We start from the raw sequence: 14,959 nt of genomic DNA on the forward strand, positions 1-14,959 counted from the left end.
AAAACCCACTTCTTCAGAGAAGCATACCATCTTAGCTGCTAGAACATCCTTGTCATTGATACCCCACAATACCTCTCACCCTTTCTCTATGCCTTATGTTTGTCACCCCATTTTCCCTCTAGATTGTAAGCTTGCGAGCAGGGCTTTCTCCACCAAATGTATCGGTTTGTCTTAGTCTGTCAATTCTTGTCTTGTCATATCCCTTGAATTTATGTATTGTATTAAGCGCTGCGTAAACTGTTGGCGCTATATAAATAAAAGATAATAATAATAATAATAATAATAATGTTGCATGTTACCCATGCAAGTGACAGTTCTGAACTTATTGCAGGGTAAGCTTTTTTAAGAAGGGGCTAAATTCCATAACTCTGCAAAATAAATAAAATATAGGTTGTTAATACATTCACCGATCAGTCATAACATGACAACCTTCCTAATATTGTGTAGGTCTCACTTTTGTCACCAAAACAGCCCTGATCCGTCAAAGCATGGACTCCACTAGACCTTTGAGGGTATGCTGTGGTATCAAGACCTTAGCAGCAGGTTCAGTAAGTTGTTAGGTGTGGTCTCCATGGATGCATCCTGGTGCCATGTGTTCTCCAGTTAAGCGGCGCAAAACCACCCGTGCGTTGAGTTCTTATGCTCACATGCCCATTGTAGGCTCTTTCGGCAGTGGACAGGGGTCAGCGTGGGCACCTTGACTGGTCATCAACTTTGAGAACAAAATGTTCACTTGCTGCCTAATACAGTATCTCACAAAAGTGAGTACACCCTCACATTTTTGTAAATATTGTATTATATCTTTTCATGTGACAACACTGAAGAAATGACACTCTGATACAATGTAGTGAGTGTACAGCCTGTATAACAGTGTTTATATTTTCTCCTCTTCACTCATCTTGTCTCTCAGCCTGGGAGGGTCCTCTATCCTCATGTTTTAGTCTAGATATGTTTCTCTAATTTTGTCTGTTACTTCCCTTCTTATGCTCTGCACCAAATTACCTCATCTCAAGATTGTAAGCTTGCAAGCAGGTCTCTCGCCACCTAAGGTTTGTCCTAGACCAGGCATGTCCAAACTTTTTTCGAAGAGTGCCAGATTTGATGAAGTGAACATGTGCGAGGGCCGACCATTTTGCCTGACATTTTCTGAACCATTAAAATTAAATGCAAATTAACTATTTTATGCAAAGTTTATTGAAAACGGCATACCACATCTATCCCTTTCTCACTATCTCCCCTCCATACCCCCCTTCTCACAATCTCCCCTCTCCCTCCCTACCCCCCCTTCTCACAATCTCCCCTCTCCCTCCCTACCCCCCTTCTCACAATCTCCCCTCTCCCTCCCTACCCCCCTTCTCTCAATCTCCCCTCTCCCTCCCTACCCCCCTTCTCACAATCTCCCCTCTCCCTCCCTACCCCCCTTCTCACAATCTCCCCTCTTCCTCCCTACCCCTCCTTCTCACAATCTCCCCTCTTCCTCCCTACCCCCCTTCTCACAATTTCCCCTCTCCCTCCCTACCCTTCTCACGATCTACCCTCTCCCTCCCTACCCCCCTTCTAACGATCTACCCTCTCCCTCCCTACCCCCCTTCTCACGATCTACCCTCTCCCTCCCTCCCTACCCCCCCTTCTCACGATCTACCCACTCCCTCCCTACTCCCCTTTGTAGGTCACTTACCGTCAACTCCTGTGTTGGCCGTCATATGCCAGCGCTCAGCACCCGAGACAAACACCTCACACTTCCAACACTGCACTCTGGGCAGCGCAGAGGCAGGCGGCGGCGGCAGCGGTGAGCAGAGGAGTCCTGGATTTCTGTCAGTCAGGGGGGCCCAAGAGGTGCCGAGCGGTCGTTTTCAGCAACCGCTCGGCACCCCTTGGGCCCCACTGACTGGCAGAACTCCAGGGCCCGGTCGCAGTCGCGACCCCGGTAGTTCCGCCACTGCCTACAAATTTCTTCATTAGATGCCCTTGTGGCTGTGCGTGCCGGCGCAGGGAGAAGGAAAGCCCAAATCTAGCGACGTCCGAGATCGCAAGATTTGGGCTTTCCTTCTCCCTGCGCCGGCACACACAGCCACAAGGCACACACAGCCACAAGGGCATCTGATGAAGAAATTGTGTAGGGGAGGGCAGGGGCGTACCTAGAGTATTTGGCACCCGGGGCGGATCCTGTATGTGGCACCCCCCCACACACACACTTCAAAACTACCTGGCCGAAACTGAATATGACCCCCCCCACACACACCATAAAAAAAATCTAACACTTATTTAAAGTAAGTAACACACCAAAATAGGACAAAACAATTAAATAACAATATATATATATATATATATATATATATATATAATTGTTAACAGCAATCACATTCCTATCATGCCCAGGCATACCCAGATTCCAGGAGGCACTCGCAGACTTGGCATGATAGGAGTATGATTGGCCTATCTACCCCTTCTCGCTCCCTTCTGCCCTATCTACCCCTTCTCGCTCCCTTCTGCCCTATCTACCCCTCCTAACTATCTACCCTCCCCCTCTTTGAAGTTCACTTACCTTTCAGGAGTCCTGCGGTGGGGGTGCAAGGCCTCTGTCTCCCAGCTCTGCCACTGTATGGAACAGTATAGAGTGATGGGAGTTATGATGTACTTTAGAGCATAATTATATAATGAAAAATACATTGGAAATGGTACAGCATAACACCCATCACTCTCACACACTTACCAATCCACACACACACCAATCCACACATACACCAATCCACACACATACCAATCCACACACACATACCAATCCACACACACATACCAATCCACACACACACCAATCCACACATATACTAATCCACACACATACACCAATCCACACACATACACCAATCCACACACATACCAATCCACTCTCACTGTATGCTTTCTTACCTTTCCTCTTTTCTCGTTACAGCTCCTTTTCCTGCTCTTCGCTCCTCTTCTTCTTCAGTTCTTCTGTCTTCTTCTGATGGCACGGGGGTCAGAGGGCACGGACAGCGGTGGGCGCGGCTTCAGTGTTGTGCGCCGGGATCTAACAACAAACCCCGGCGCACAACAGCTGTTGCCGCGCGGATCACAAGGGAGCGGTATCGGAGGTCTTTAACAGACCTCCGGCTCCCTTGAGTGATTTTAAGCCGGGTTCAAGGGAGATCCTTGAACCGGCTTAAAATCACTCAAGGGAGCCGGTGGTCTGTTAAAGACCTCCGATACCGCTCCCTTGCGAGCCTGCTCCTCCAGCGGCGGACATTACTGTCCGTCTCTGGAGGGGTGCCGGCAAGTTGCCACCCCTCTGATGAGCGGCACCCGGTGCGGACCGCCCCCCGCTCGGTACGCTACTGAGGGGTGTGTGCCGGCGCAGGGAGAAGGAAAGCCCAAATCTCGCGCTTTCCTTCTCCCTGCGCCGGCTGATGACGCCAAGTCCCGTGGCTCACTTGGGGGCCGTATCAGTCCGGAACGCGGGCCGCAATTGGCCCGCGGGCCGGACTTTGGACATGCCTGTCCTAGACTGTCAACTCTTGTCTTGTCATACCCCTTGAATATATGTATTGTATTAAGCGCTGTGTAGATTGTTGGCACTATAAATAAAAGATAATAATAATCTTATAATCAAGGTAGTCTTTTATTCAGACTTCAGATCTGCGGCACAACTGCACAGCCGACTAAGTCTAGGGCCTTCTCACTCACCAAATAGCCTTAAATAGCGTGACCTGGACTTTACCAGTTGCCTTTTATTTAAAATCTATTTGGTACTATATGTGTATTCTACTACTACTACTGTCTTGTGAAAAAGATTATACATCCCTCTAAGAAATCTATGGTTTTACATACCAGGACACAATACCAACCATTCTTTTCCTTAGCAGGTCTGAAATTTAAGTAAATAAGCCTCAGATCATATTTCATCATGTCATGATTGATTCAACAAAAATGAAGCCAAAATAGAGAAGCCATGTGTGAAAAACTAAGAACACCTTATGATTCATGACCTTATGTTTGTGCAAATATACAGTGTTTGGTTTTTGCCAAATGTGGCACTGTAAATTATGGACAAAAGTCTCCACACCTTGGTCTTGTCTATCCAAAGGCGTACTTTATTTTTCACACGACTGTATGGGAAACCCAAATTCAATTTCTGAACTCACCCTGGATCCTGGGTCAGCAAATCCCCCAAAATGGTATTTACTACGATAGCTATGAAACCCTTTCCAGACTGATAGATGTCATGACCTTGTTTATCAACTGTTCTTGAATTTAGATTGCAGTATGACATGCTGCTTTATGAGGCATTTAGCCTACTTCACTTTGCAAGTTAGTGAAATAGAAGAAATCAGGAAGGTGGCAAATGCCTTTTTCACAGCACTGTAGTAAAACAAGCGCATATTGTAAGTATAACATTATTGAAATGTAGCCAAAACCTTGAAACCAGAGGAAAACAAAAATAGCACAAATCAGAATTACTTAAGGGATGTATAAAAACAGTTCTTTAATTGCCATTTTATAAACTGTAGACTCTGAAACAGCCAAACATTTGCTGCTCACAATTCCTTAAAAAGATCACCAAGCAAATATGGATTATCTCTTTAATATACTGACTCTTGGTACAAAATAAGTAACTTTGATGTAAGCCCCATGGCAGTTTTATTTTGCAATTTCTTCAGGCTCTAGAGCAAAAGTGACAGATGAGTTCAGAAAGCAGAGTTCCGAGATGATTGAAGTGGACATTGAAGACACCAGATTACGTAGGACGTCTCAGAGAAAAGGATATACACCTACAGCAATAAAGAAAACAGCGAGTGAAACAGAAAGAGATCAAATATGTTTTGCCTAATGCAACCAGTCACAGAGTGAATGCTGTAAGGCGTATAAGATTCATGCATAATAAAAAGGATCATGGGAAATATTCTCAGATGATGATGGAGAAAGGTGTACGGTAGAAAGAAAAGACAAAGCAGCATATTTATACACACTTTATGCTTCAGTTAAAATGCTTCTACAGCCTTAAATGTTACAAATTCTTTTTTTTTTTTTTAATACAATCATCCACCAGAAATGTTCTATTTCATGTGTTAAAGGAGTGGAAAATACGATATGTTCTTTATCCCTATTGTTTGCTTATTATTATTTTCCCTATTATTTCTCATTTTGAGAGATGAATTACAGATTTTAACATCTTTATGACATAAATTTCAAGTGTGGATTTTTCCCCATTTGATGTCACCATACAATTGCTGTTCTTTATCTAGGTCAACTTTTGTTATTCCACCAACATAAATTTGGTAATTTTAAAAACAGATTTATATGGCTCATTTCACAAGAGGAAAGTCTGTATATTTCAAACACAATGTTGTTATAGAAAGTAATAGAACAAGCCAAAATTAACCTTATAAAAGCTGGAATGCCCAGTAGACCTTACAGTCAAAGAAGTAATAAGCAATGTGCAGATATGCAAATACAATGCTGTTTACATAGTGTATTCTGTAAAGCAATTGTGGCGCCATTATTAAAAAGTGAATTTGTGGATAGTTCCAGATATGTACTTTTTTTATAAGAAGGCATTTTAGGTTTTAAGCTAGGTTTCCATTTGGTTTTTTTTTGCTAAAAACGCCTATAAAAACGCCAATAGCGCCACCTGGCGTTTTTTTTGTGAAAAACGGCTGCAGCCAGATGTTAGCTGTAATTCAATAGGAAATCGCAAAATGCCATTTCCACTTGGCGTTTTTCTGTTTGGCGTTTTTTCAGTCCTCTTTGGCGTTTTTCTGCTTTTTTGGGCTCTGTGGCAGTTTTTCAAAATCGCAGCATGTTCACACTCTGGCGTTTTTTGCAAGAAATCTTGGCGTTTTTCCTCCAATAGAAGTCTATGGGAGAGAAAAAACGCCATGAAAAAGCCATGTGGGTTTATTGCCTTGGCGTTTTTTATGGAATTTTTTCCACAGTAACAATGCAGAGGATGGACCCAGTATCTGTGTGTCCTACGAGAAATAGGCGGAAAACAAACAGTTTCACACAAAACAAAGTCCTGGACTGGTTCATATTGAATTTTACACCATTTGGAACAAACATGCCATTACAAACAAACATACGCAACTGAATCCTGCGTGCCAAAAGCAACAGCAAACAATTTGCACCATCATTTGGGGCCAATCTTCCCAGAGGAGCAGACATTCGGAATAAAGCATGCCTTACAAACCACAGAAAAGAGACAAAAGGGTCTACCAAGTAAATGACATCAGGAGAGGGCAGATACTTGCCATTTATCCTAATCCCTTTTAGCTGGGTGAAACTTCTAACTTGTAAAGGCTGGAAAAACTGCCTAAGGTCAAAAAAAGCAATTTCCACAGAAAGGCTAAAACGCCAGAAAAAACTGCAGAAAAAAACGCCAAAACGCAGGTAAATGCAGCGGCAGTTTTCTTGGCAGTTTTCCTGGCGTTTTTCATCAAGAAAAAAACGCCGGACAAAAACCCAAGTGGAAACCTAGCCTTAGAGGTGTGGGGTGAATGAGTTTTAGAGGTTCTGAAGGAAAGAGTATTCATTGTAGAGGAGAGATATGTCAGGAAGACCATCGAAGTTACAGTAGTCTAGACAGGAAAATATTATTGCATGTATTAGTGTTTTGGTTATTGTCAGAAAGGGTGTGAAGGAAGAAGTGTCATGTTTTAGCTGTTTTCTTAATTTGGGTAGTAAAAAAGGAACACAAAAAATCCAGAGGCAAAAAAGCAAAGTGGATCCATCAGCAGTAAGGTGTTGGGAGAAATATGGGTCGCAAAATAAGTAGCTCAGCCATCTAGAAAAAGACAATCATAAGGTTAGCGTATGCTGATTGTCTGGATAAAGTAATGGCCTGGACAGATAGATTTCAGTATAAGTTACCTTCAGAAAGTAGTTGAAGCCAAATGATTTTAAAACAAGGAGAACACAATGAGAACAGAACATGGGATAGACCCCTGTGTACTCCTACTGAAAGGAAAAATGTAGTTGATACAGAGGACACAGAAAAAGCTTGTGGGAAAAATCAGAAACCATGAATGAGCCGACCGCAAATGCAGAACTTGAAGGAAAAGAAGAACGGTGACGTAAAGAGTAATTTGAAAATGTAAGATTCTAAAATCGTGAAAAAAAATAAACAAATTAAGGTTAACACTAACGGCAATGAACTTTATGTCCTCTGGTATGTTGCATCATGAGAGATCTCTCTGTTGATGCACTGGAGAACAGGCTATCCAATGTCATTCTGATCTTTCCTTTATCATAAGGAGGAGGATGCAAGAAAGTGCTATTAGACTGAAAATATTTTTTTCTTTTAATCTTTCAATTTTTTTTTAAAAGAGATTTTCCATACCCAGAAGAATCCAGCAAGAATATCAAACACATAGGTCATAAAGCATTACACAAGCTTCAGGTTTTGTAGTATAATCTGAAGAGCAAAAGGAGAAGATCATATGCCATAATTGCCAATTATTCTATCCATTATTAGACGGTAAATGAGCAATTAACACTGGAAGAAAATAAAGTGGTTAGCAGATGATTACCCGGAGGTCTGAGAGGGGTTTTAGGTAACACATTACAAACACATTTGTTTAAAGTCCATATCAAGGGTTTACTACAGTTTATTAAATAGAAATGAAAGAACTTCAAAAACCTCTGGACAGGTCGTTTAAGACCATGTCCCATACCTATTGGGGAAATGCATTATTTAAACCTGACTCCCATTTAAGCATGTTTTGGTGTTTGGTTTGTCCGGCAATTCCAGAAGGTGATTGTAACATATGGATATGGCTCCACACCAAGAGCTTCCAACGCAGTGGATGAGCAGGTCAGGTGAAACACTGGCTCAAACTGTGATGATAAACTGTGTCATAGCCCTAAAACTAACCTGAGCAGAAAAGATAATAAAATGTAACCTTTATCCTGCCAGACTGGGTCCTAGGAAAATTAGAAATGCATCACATTTTTCCATGCAATGCAGAGATTGAAAATCATTGACACACAAATACATTTGTAATAATGACCTTAGTTAATTACATTTAAATGTGAACAAGCAAATATACATAAAAAAATTCCCTCAACTTGTTTGCTTGGGTTACAGTATTTGAAGCAAAAAGTATACTTCAGCTTATCCAGCAACCAACAAATATCTTGATAACGGCATTATTGTCTTGTGTTCGGCTACTGACGAAAGGTTAATATGTTTAACTTGCTAATTTGTTAAAATGTTACACATTTTTGATTTTACAGTGGCAAGAAAAAAGTAAACAAACCCTTTGGAAGTACCAGCATTTATGTATAAATTTGTCCTAAAACAATGTGTTTTAACTAATTGTATTGGTCTTGTAAATATTGAAAACATACACAGTGTGTGTTGGAAAAAGTATGTGAGCCCCTAGGCTAATCACTTCTATAAAAGCTAACTGGAGTAAGGAATATTCAAACCTGGAGTCCAACCAATGAAAAAGGATTGGAAGTGTGTTTACAACCATATGCTATTCCTAAAAGGCATCTGTTGATGTGAATCAAGAATTGTTAATTTGCATAAAGCTGGAAAGGATTGGCACACTCAGGAAACAAAGTCAGGAAAGTGAGAGGGGAGGAGTGGAGAGAGAGAGCCATCTGGAAGCACCACCATATCTTTCAGTATCAAACAGGGTCAGGGTTGCTGTCCACTAGCTGACATGCAGTAGATGTTATCTAATGCAGCAGGACAATGTGACCCTAAACATCAAAATAACTAGTATAGAATGTGTTTTTTTTAAAATGATTTTCTTTTTAAATGGCCCAGTCAGACCCATTAGAAATGCTGTGGCATGACCTCAACATTCACACCCAACATCCTAGAAATAAGCAGTTCTGTAAAGAAGGATGGTCTGAAATTCCTACTTAACATTGAGCAGGTCTCATTTGCAGCTACTGGAAGAGCTTGTTTGAGGTTATTGCTGCCAAAGGTTTGAGTAATTATTAAGTTTAAGGGCTCACTCACTTTTTCCAACATAACTGTTGAATGTTTAATAGGTGTGTTCAATAAAGACACCAAAATTATGATTGTGTGTTATTAGCTTAAGCACATTATATTTGTCTGTACCTTAAGGACAGACAAAGTTTTTTTTTATATAATTTTGTACCCTTTGGGGACTGTTTTAACACTTCTGTGGTGTTTACAAATCTGGTCAGCCTGCACCCTTGTCCTATTTGGTACATCTTTGATGCCGGCCATTTCAACCCCTGCCCCCCACAACCAAGGTACTTCAAATAGTGTTTTTTTTCTAACCATTTTCCATGCTAGGATTTTTGGGAGGATACAGTGCCAACTTTAGGACTTGCTCATAGAAATAACCATTAAAAAAAACATTTTTTGGTGTTGCTGAATGCCTCAATATCAAAGAATTGCAGCAACTACATTTGAGTGAAGGAAGAGATAGTATATTGGTTTTTACGCTTGAAAAAGTTCTAAATTGAAGCCAAGTTAATGTACCATAATTTTATTTACACACATGACAAATCAACAATTTCAAATCCTTTTGGTGACTATAGTGTCAAATATCTCATAGCACACTTGCTGCTTGCCTTCATTTGTTGCATTGTAGGATCTGATACAACATTCCAACCAAGGATATTCACCTGAAAAAATCAACACTGATTGTTAAAACAATTAGTCTAGGACTACATGTTAATATATACACAATTATTTACATTTTAGGTTTAAAGTGCATAAACTACTCCCACATTGTCTTTGCACCAGAGGATGCTATATGTTTAGTAAACGTAAAAGGAAAGTAAACTATAATGTAGACACACGTCACTGCCAGTGCTTTGATGGAAAAAACTATACTACTAAAATTCAAGGTACACTTTAGTTTTCCATACAGACCAAGCAATGAAAATAATTGTCTTCATTCTCAAATTTCAACAAAATTAAGGAACTTACTTTAAGTAGAAGCTGCAAGCTCTATAGCTTGTCTCTACACATCTCAAGCAAGCGTAGACGCTAAGGGCAGGGAAGAGGCAAATGTATCGGGGATCCTCCATGGTTTGCACAGGGAATCATATGCATGCAAGTGTATATGATGGCTAGAGTGTCTACTTAAATAAAAATGTTCTGTTAAAACTACTCTGGAAAGCATAACACTTTTAAACTAAATACTCCACTAGAAACATCAAATGGCAGCCCTCATTTGGAGTTGCCAGATAAACTAAGAGAAAAATAACAGTTTGTGTTGTTTTCAGGTGATTAAATCAGTAATAAAATTACAGACCTGCTAAGGTTGTATCCTTACCATGTTTTGTCTTAGTGGAACGGCAATCTTTACTTTGGATAATATAGCATTTAGAATTATTTTGAATAACTTGGCACAACAGCTGAATCTTTTCATAAACTGATGAGTATTTAATCATGTTTCACAATTAAAGAAAAAGTTGGAAAGCTGCCACGGAGCATTTGCACTACTTAGTCTACCCGCTACAAAGTAAACACAATTCAAGCTATGGAGTTCTTAGTTGATTTATACTACCTTAGAATAATGGCAAATTAACTACTGGTGCACTGCAATGCACCTGCACTGACGATTCACGTTTTAGCAACTTAATGCAAGTTAATTACATTGAAATATATTTCTACTTACATTCAATAAAAATGAACACAGATTACATTGATACATATATCATAATACAAGGCTTGACAAATTTGTTGTAAATCTAGGCGCCAGCTAAAAAAGTTAGGAGCCAGGATTTTTTTTCCTTCCCTGAAATAATTTGCATTATCTATGTGAATGCACTTTGATTACTGTTTTATGTGGGTATATAAATCCCTCTGCTAACAAACTATTTCTCCTCGTCCCTTTTTAGCCATATTTCATCTGGTTAATGGAGAGAATTCCTTTTCTATTGTGCTTTTACACAATAGGAAACAACGCACATGCCACTTGCTGCACTATTGATTGCAGTGTGCAGCTGCACACTAACGGTACTGAAGCTGCCACATGAGCAGCAAAAAGTGGCCATTCTGAGCCTCTCAACAAATAATGTCTCTACTAATAACTTGGGTCTGGGTTATTTAATTCTGGCACACAAAAACCTTACCTAACATCTGTACAAATATGAGCCAGTTTTAGTCACTTGGGTGATACCTTTTTATTTAAATATTCATGTGTCATATAAATACTTTTTAGGAGGTTTTGTTTAATTTAAGTTGCAACGTGTTATGTATTATACTAAATGTCTGTTGTGTTTCTGTTCCTCAAAGACTGACACAATGACAATACAAACTTACTGCGTTGTTTTCTTGGAGGGCACAATGCATTCATAATGCTCTGAAGCTGTTCTTGAAGTTTGTCATCCACAAATATCTCTGAAGCAGGAATCTGAAAAAATTGTTCCTAAATTTGGGAAGAGCAAATAATACACAAGATAAACCTTAAGGTGTATATATAATGAGTATCAAAAATTGGTTACATTCCATTATCAACTAGCTGTACACAGTTATGCTGTGTAACTTCGCTACATTGTGAAACCTTCGTAAGGGGTAACGTGCAGGTACCCAACAAGCCCACTCCCGGTTGGGTGACCCATGAATCACAACTGAGATACAATTGACTGGTTTATTTTCCTAGTGAATGGTCCAAGTATTAAGAAACAGCATACTCAATGGGGGTGATCTTTCATGGATTCACAAACTTAAACATCCATCAAAGCGAAGGGTATATTTCTGCTTCTGACTGGTTATGGCAAGAAACAAGTAACCAACACATGCAGCAATTTACTACACCTGTTAAATTTATGTGCATTAAGGTGTTTTAACACAATGTCAAGGAGGAATGACATCAACAATGATCTTAGAGAGGTAATTGTTGCTACCCATCAATCTGGGAAGCGTTAAAACGCAATTTCCAAACAATTTAAAGTCCATCGCTCTACAGTGATAAAAAATTATTCAAAACAGTTGCCAATCTTCCCAGGAGAGGGTGTCTCTGCAAATTCACACCAAGGTCAGATCATGCAATGCTCTGAGAAATTGAAAAAACCCAAGAGTTACATTTTAGACACGGTTAGATGAGTTTGGTGCGGAAGAACGTGACTAACCCGCACAGAGCCCTGATCTCAACCCCATCCAACACCTTTAGAATGAACCGGAATGGAGATTGCGAGCCAGGCTTTCTTGGTAAATGTGTACCAATGTGATCCATCGAAGATGAAGATATTGACACTCAAATCTGAAATAACTTAAAGATAAAGTAACTTGAAAAATATCCAACACAAAATGAATGATTGGACCATTACAGGTGGGATAATTAGAAAGTATATCTTTTAACGTTGTGATGCCCTCCTGATGAGATATAATTGTGCAAAGGCTAGTCAAATCCAGCATGACTAGTAAAATTTGAGGATTGTCACAATTTATGCTAGTAAATCTCCCACAAAAAAGGGGGTGGGTCGCAAATACAAGCAGGTCATGTCATGACAGATTCTTTGAAAACTGATCCAATCAGATCCTAAGCAGTTCAAGTAATTTGCCTTTAGGGAACATATTGGGATGTCCTGATGGAGAATGTTCACTTCACAGAATCTCGTATGTAATAATGGACATCTAGGATGTTTCTGATAGAGATACTGGAAGGTGTCATTGGTAATATGAACATGCTCAACAGCTTTATATAGTTTGTGATGTATATACTAATAAGAAGCAGCTGGATCTGTAAGTAACAAAGTAACGCAGATTTATCTGAGAGTTGCTGACTTATGATGGTAATATTTGTAATTCAACAAAACAATGCTCCCCCTACCTTTGTCAGCAAGGCGGATAACAGGTATAGGGCCAGATAAAAGTCAAATAATGGCTTTCCTCTCATCAGGATGAAATATTAGACACCTGATAAGGTCTTACTTTTTGATAAGACTTTTTAGACTCGCCTGCAAGAAAACAATTTAATTGTTTGATATGAATGAGGGGATTCAAATTAGCTTTTTTAAGTCATTTCTATTTAAAAAAAAAATAATAATTGTGAGGTGCATCTTTCAGTTGAATCTGTAAGTTGAATCTCCCAATCAAAATCATTACATTTAACAGATGGAACAAAGGATAATCCCCTGCTCAAATTTGACTGCTTACAAATTGTGTTGGGATTCAATCTAGGTGGCTTACCTAGTAGACAAGTGTAGTTTCCCTTTCCGGGATATTGTTTTGGAAACTATAAATGTCAGGGTGCTTCCAGTGCTAGTAATTTAACTCTTTTCATGCACTAATTATATCACCAGCCTTTTCCAAACTTCGTGGCAGTAACTGTTTTGTGCCCCCCCAACACACATTGTACTTTATGTATGAAATTACAGCTCTTTGTATGTGTCACTGCAAAACAACACCCCAATATGTGTTCAGCAACATCTTCCCAGTTCAGTGATACCAGCCATGCACAGGTTTGCCATGCGCGTTTATTGTCGTTAAGGCGATGCATTTCCGTGACGTCCCTGGCACGTCAATTGTCATCAAGGGGTTAAAACACAAGTAATAACAAACAAAACCATGTACCTATAACATACACAGCATGAATGGGTCAACAAGAAAAAAATCATAGTACTAGAGAAATTATCTTTGGGTGCCACCTGGTATAAGTGAGTATACAAATTAAATTGCCCTGTCATTTGTGCAGTAACATTAGGTTACTTAAAATTAATAGAAACAGAGAAAGCGGCGTCAGATAAGAACCATTCGGCCCATCCTGTCTGCCCAACCTCTGAATACTTTCCTTAGTCCCTGGCCTAATCTTATATCTATCTTAGTTTTATGCCATGCTTGCTGAAACAAACTCGCTGTATTAACATCTACTACTTCAGCTGAAAGACTTTTTTCAGTAAAGTCATATTTCCTGATGTTACTTTGAAACCTTTTCTCCTCTAGCTTAAGACTATGTCCTCTTGTTGTGGTAGTGTTTGTCCTTTTAAAAAAAACTATCTTCCTTTATCATGTTGACTCCCCTTAAGTATTTACATGTTTCTATCATACCCCCCCCCCGTCACGTCTTTCTTCCAGGCTATATATGTTAAGATGGTAAGTTTTATCCTGTAATCCATGAACCATTTTAGTAGCCCTTCTCTGAACTTTCGCCATTATATCTATATCCTTCTGGAGATACAGTCTCCGGTACTGTACCACAATAGGGAGGTCTCACCAGTGCTCTGTACAACGGCATAAGCACTTCCCTCTTTCTACTGCTAATACCTCTCGCTATACAACCAAGCATTCTGCTGGCATTACCTGCTGCTCTACGGCATTGTCTACCTACCTTTAAGACCTCATACATTGAGGTTAGGACAGTATCAAATATTCTATACTCTGCCCTAGGTGCATTACTTTGCATTTATCCACATTAAATGCCAGTTGCCAAAGCTCTGACTATTTTTCCAGTTTGGCTTATCCCTCCAGGAACATCAACTCTGTTGCATTTATATCTATTTTTATCTAAAAAACGTTTTATCTCCCTTTTTTTTACTGACTGAGCTATTTTCTTCTGTGTCTGATTCGGCTTTGTCTCTTTCTGCCTAATCTTATAGTGTTGTCTATCTTCTGCACTTTGTTACTAGATGCTAACACATTTGATGATCACCAGACCCAAACTTTCACCTACAGTAATATCTGTTAACAAATCTCCATTTGTGAACATTAAATGTGAAATGGCCTCCTTACGAGTTGGCTCCTAAACTACTTGTTTTAAAGATATTCCCAGTAGTGAGTTTAGAATATCTGCACTCTGGGCACAACTTTGGTTTTCCAGTTCACATTAAGAAGATTAATGACACCCATGATTATAATTGTCATTTTAACTATTTCCTCAATTTGTAGATTATCTAGCTCTTCTACTTGTCCAAGGGGTCTATAAATTACACCTACACGAGTTACTAAATTAAACAGTGATTTAAATTTTTTACTACTCGTTCATTTGTCTTCTAGCTGTGCCCACTT

At 39.7% G+C, this 14,959-nt stretch overlaps 1 protein-coding gene across 3 annotated transcripts in view; it reads right to left on the bottom strand.

Moving 5' to 3' along the window:
• Positions 1-9,472: 9,472 nt before the first annotated feature.
• Positions 9,473-14,959, bottom strand: part of POT1 (protection of telomeres 1) — a 49,737-nt gene continuing 44,250 nt past the window's right edge. For all 3 annotated transcript variants that reach the window (XM_053462110.1, XM_053462111.1, XM_053462112.1), the window contains 2 exons: positions 11,276-11,381; positions 9,473-9,627 (listed from right to left, as the gene is read on the bottom strand). In XM_053462110.1, the coding sequence (XP_053318085.1) occupies positions 9,518-9,627; positions 11,276-11,381 (216 nt within the window). In that variant the 3' untranslated portion in view covers positions 9,473-9,517. The remainder of the gene's footprint in view (positions 9,628-11,275; positions 11,382-14,959) is intronic.

The sequence above is a fragment of the Spea bombifrons genome, chromosome 4, assembly GCF_027358695.1.
Source record: "Spea bombifrons isolate aSpeBom1 chromosome 4, aSpeBom1.2.pri, whole genome shotgun sequence".
Lineage (NCBI taxonomy): Eukaryota > Metazoa > Chordata > Amphibia > Anura > Pelobatidae > Spea > Spea bombifrons.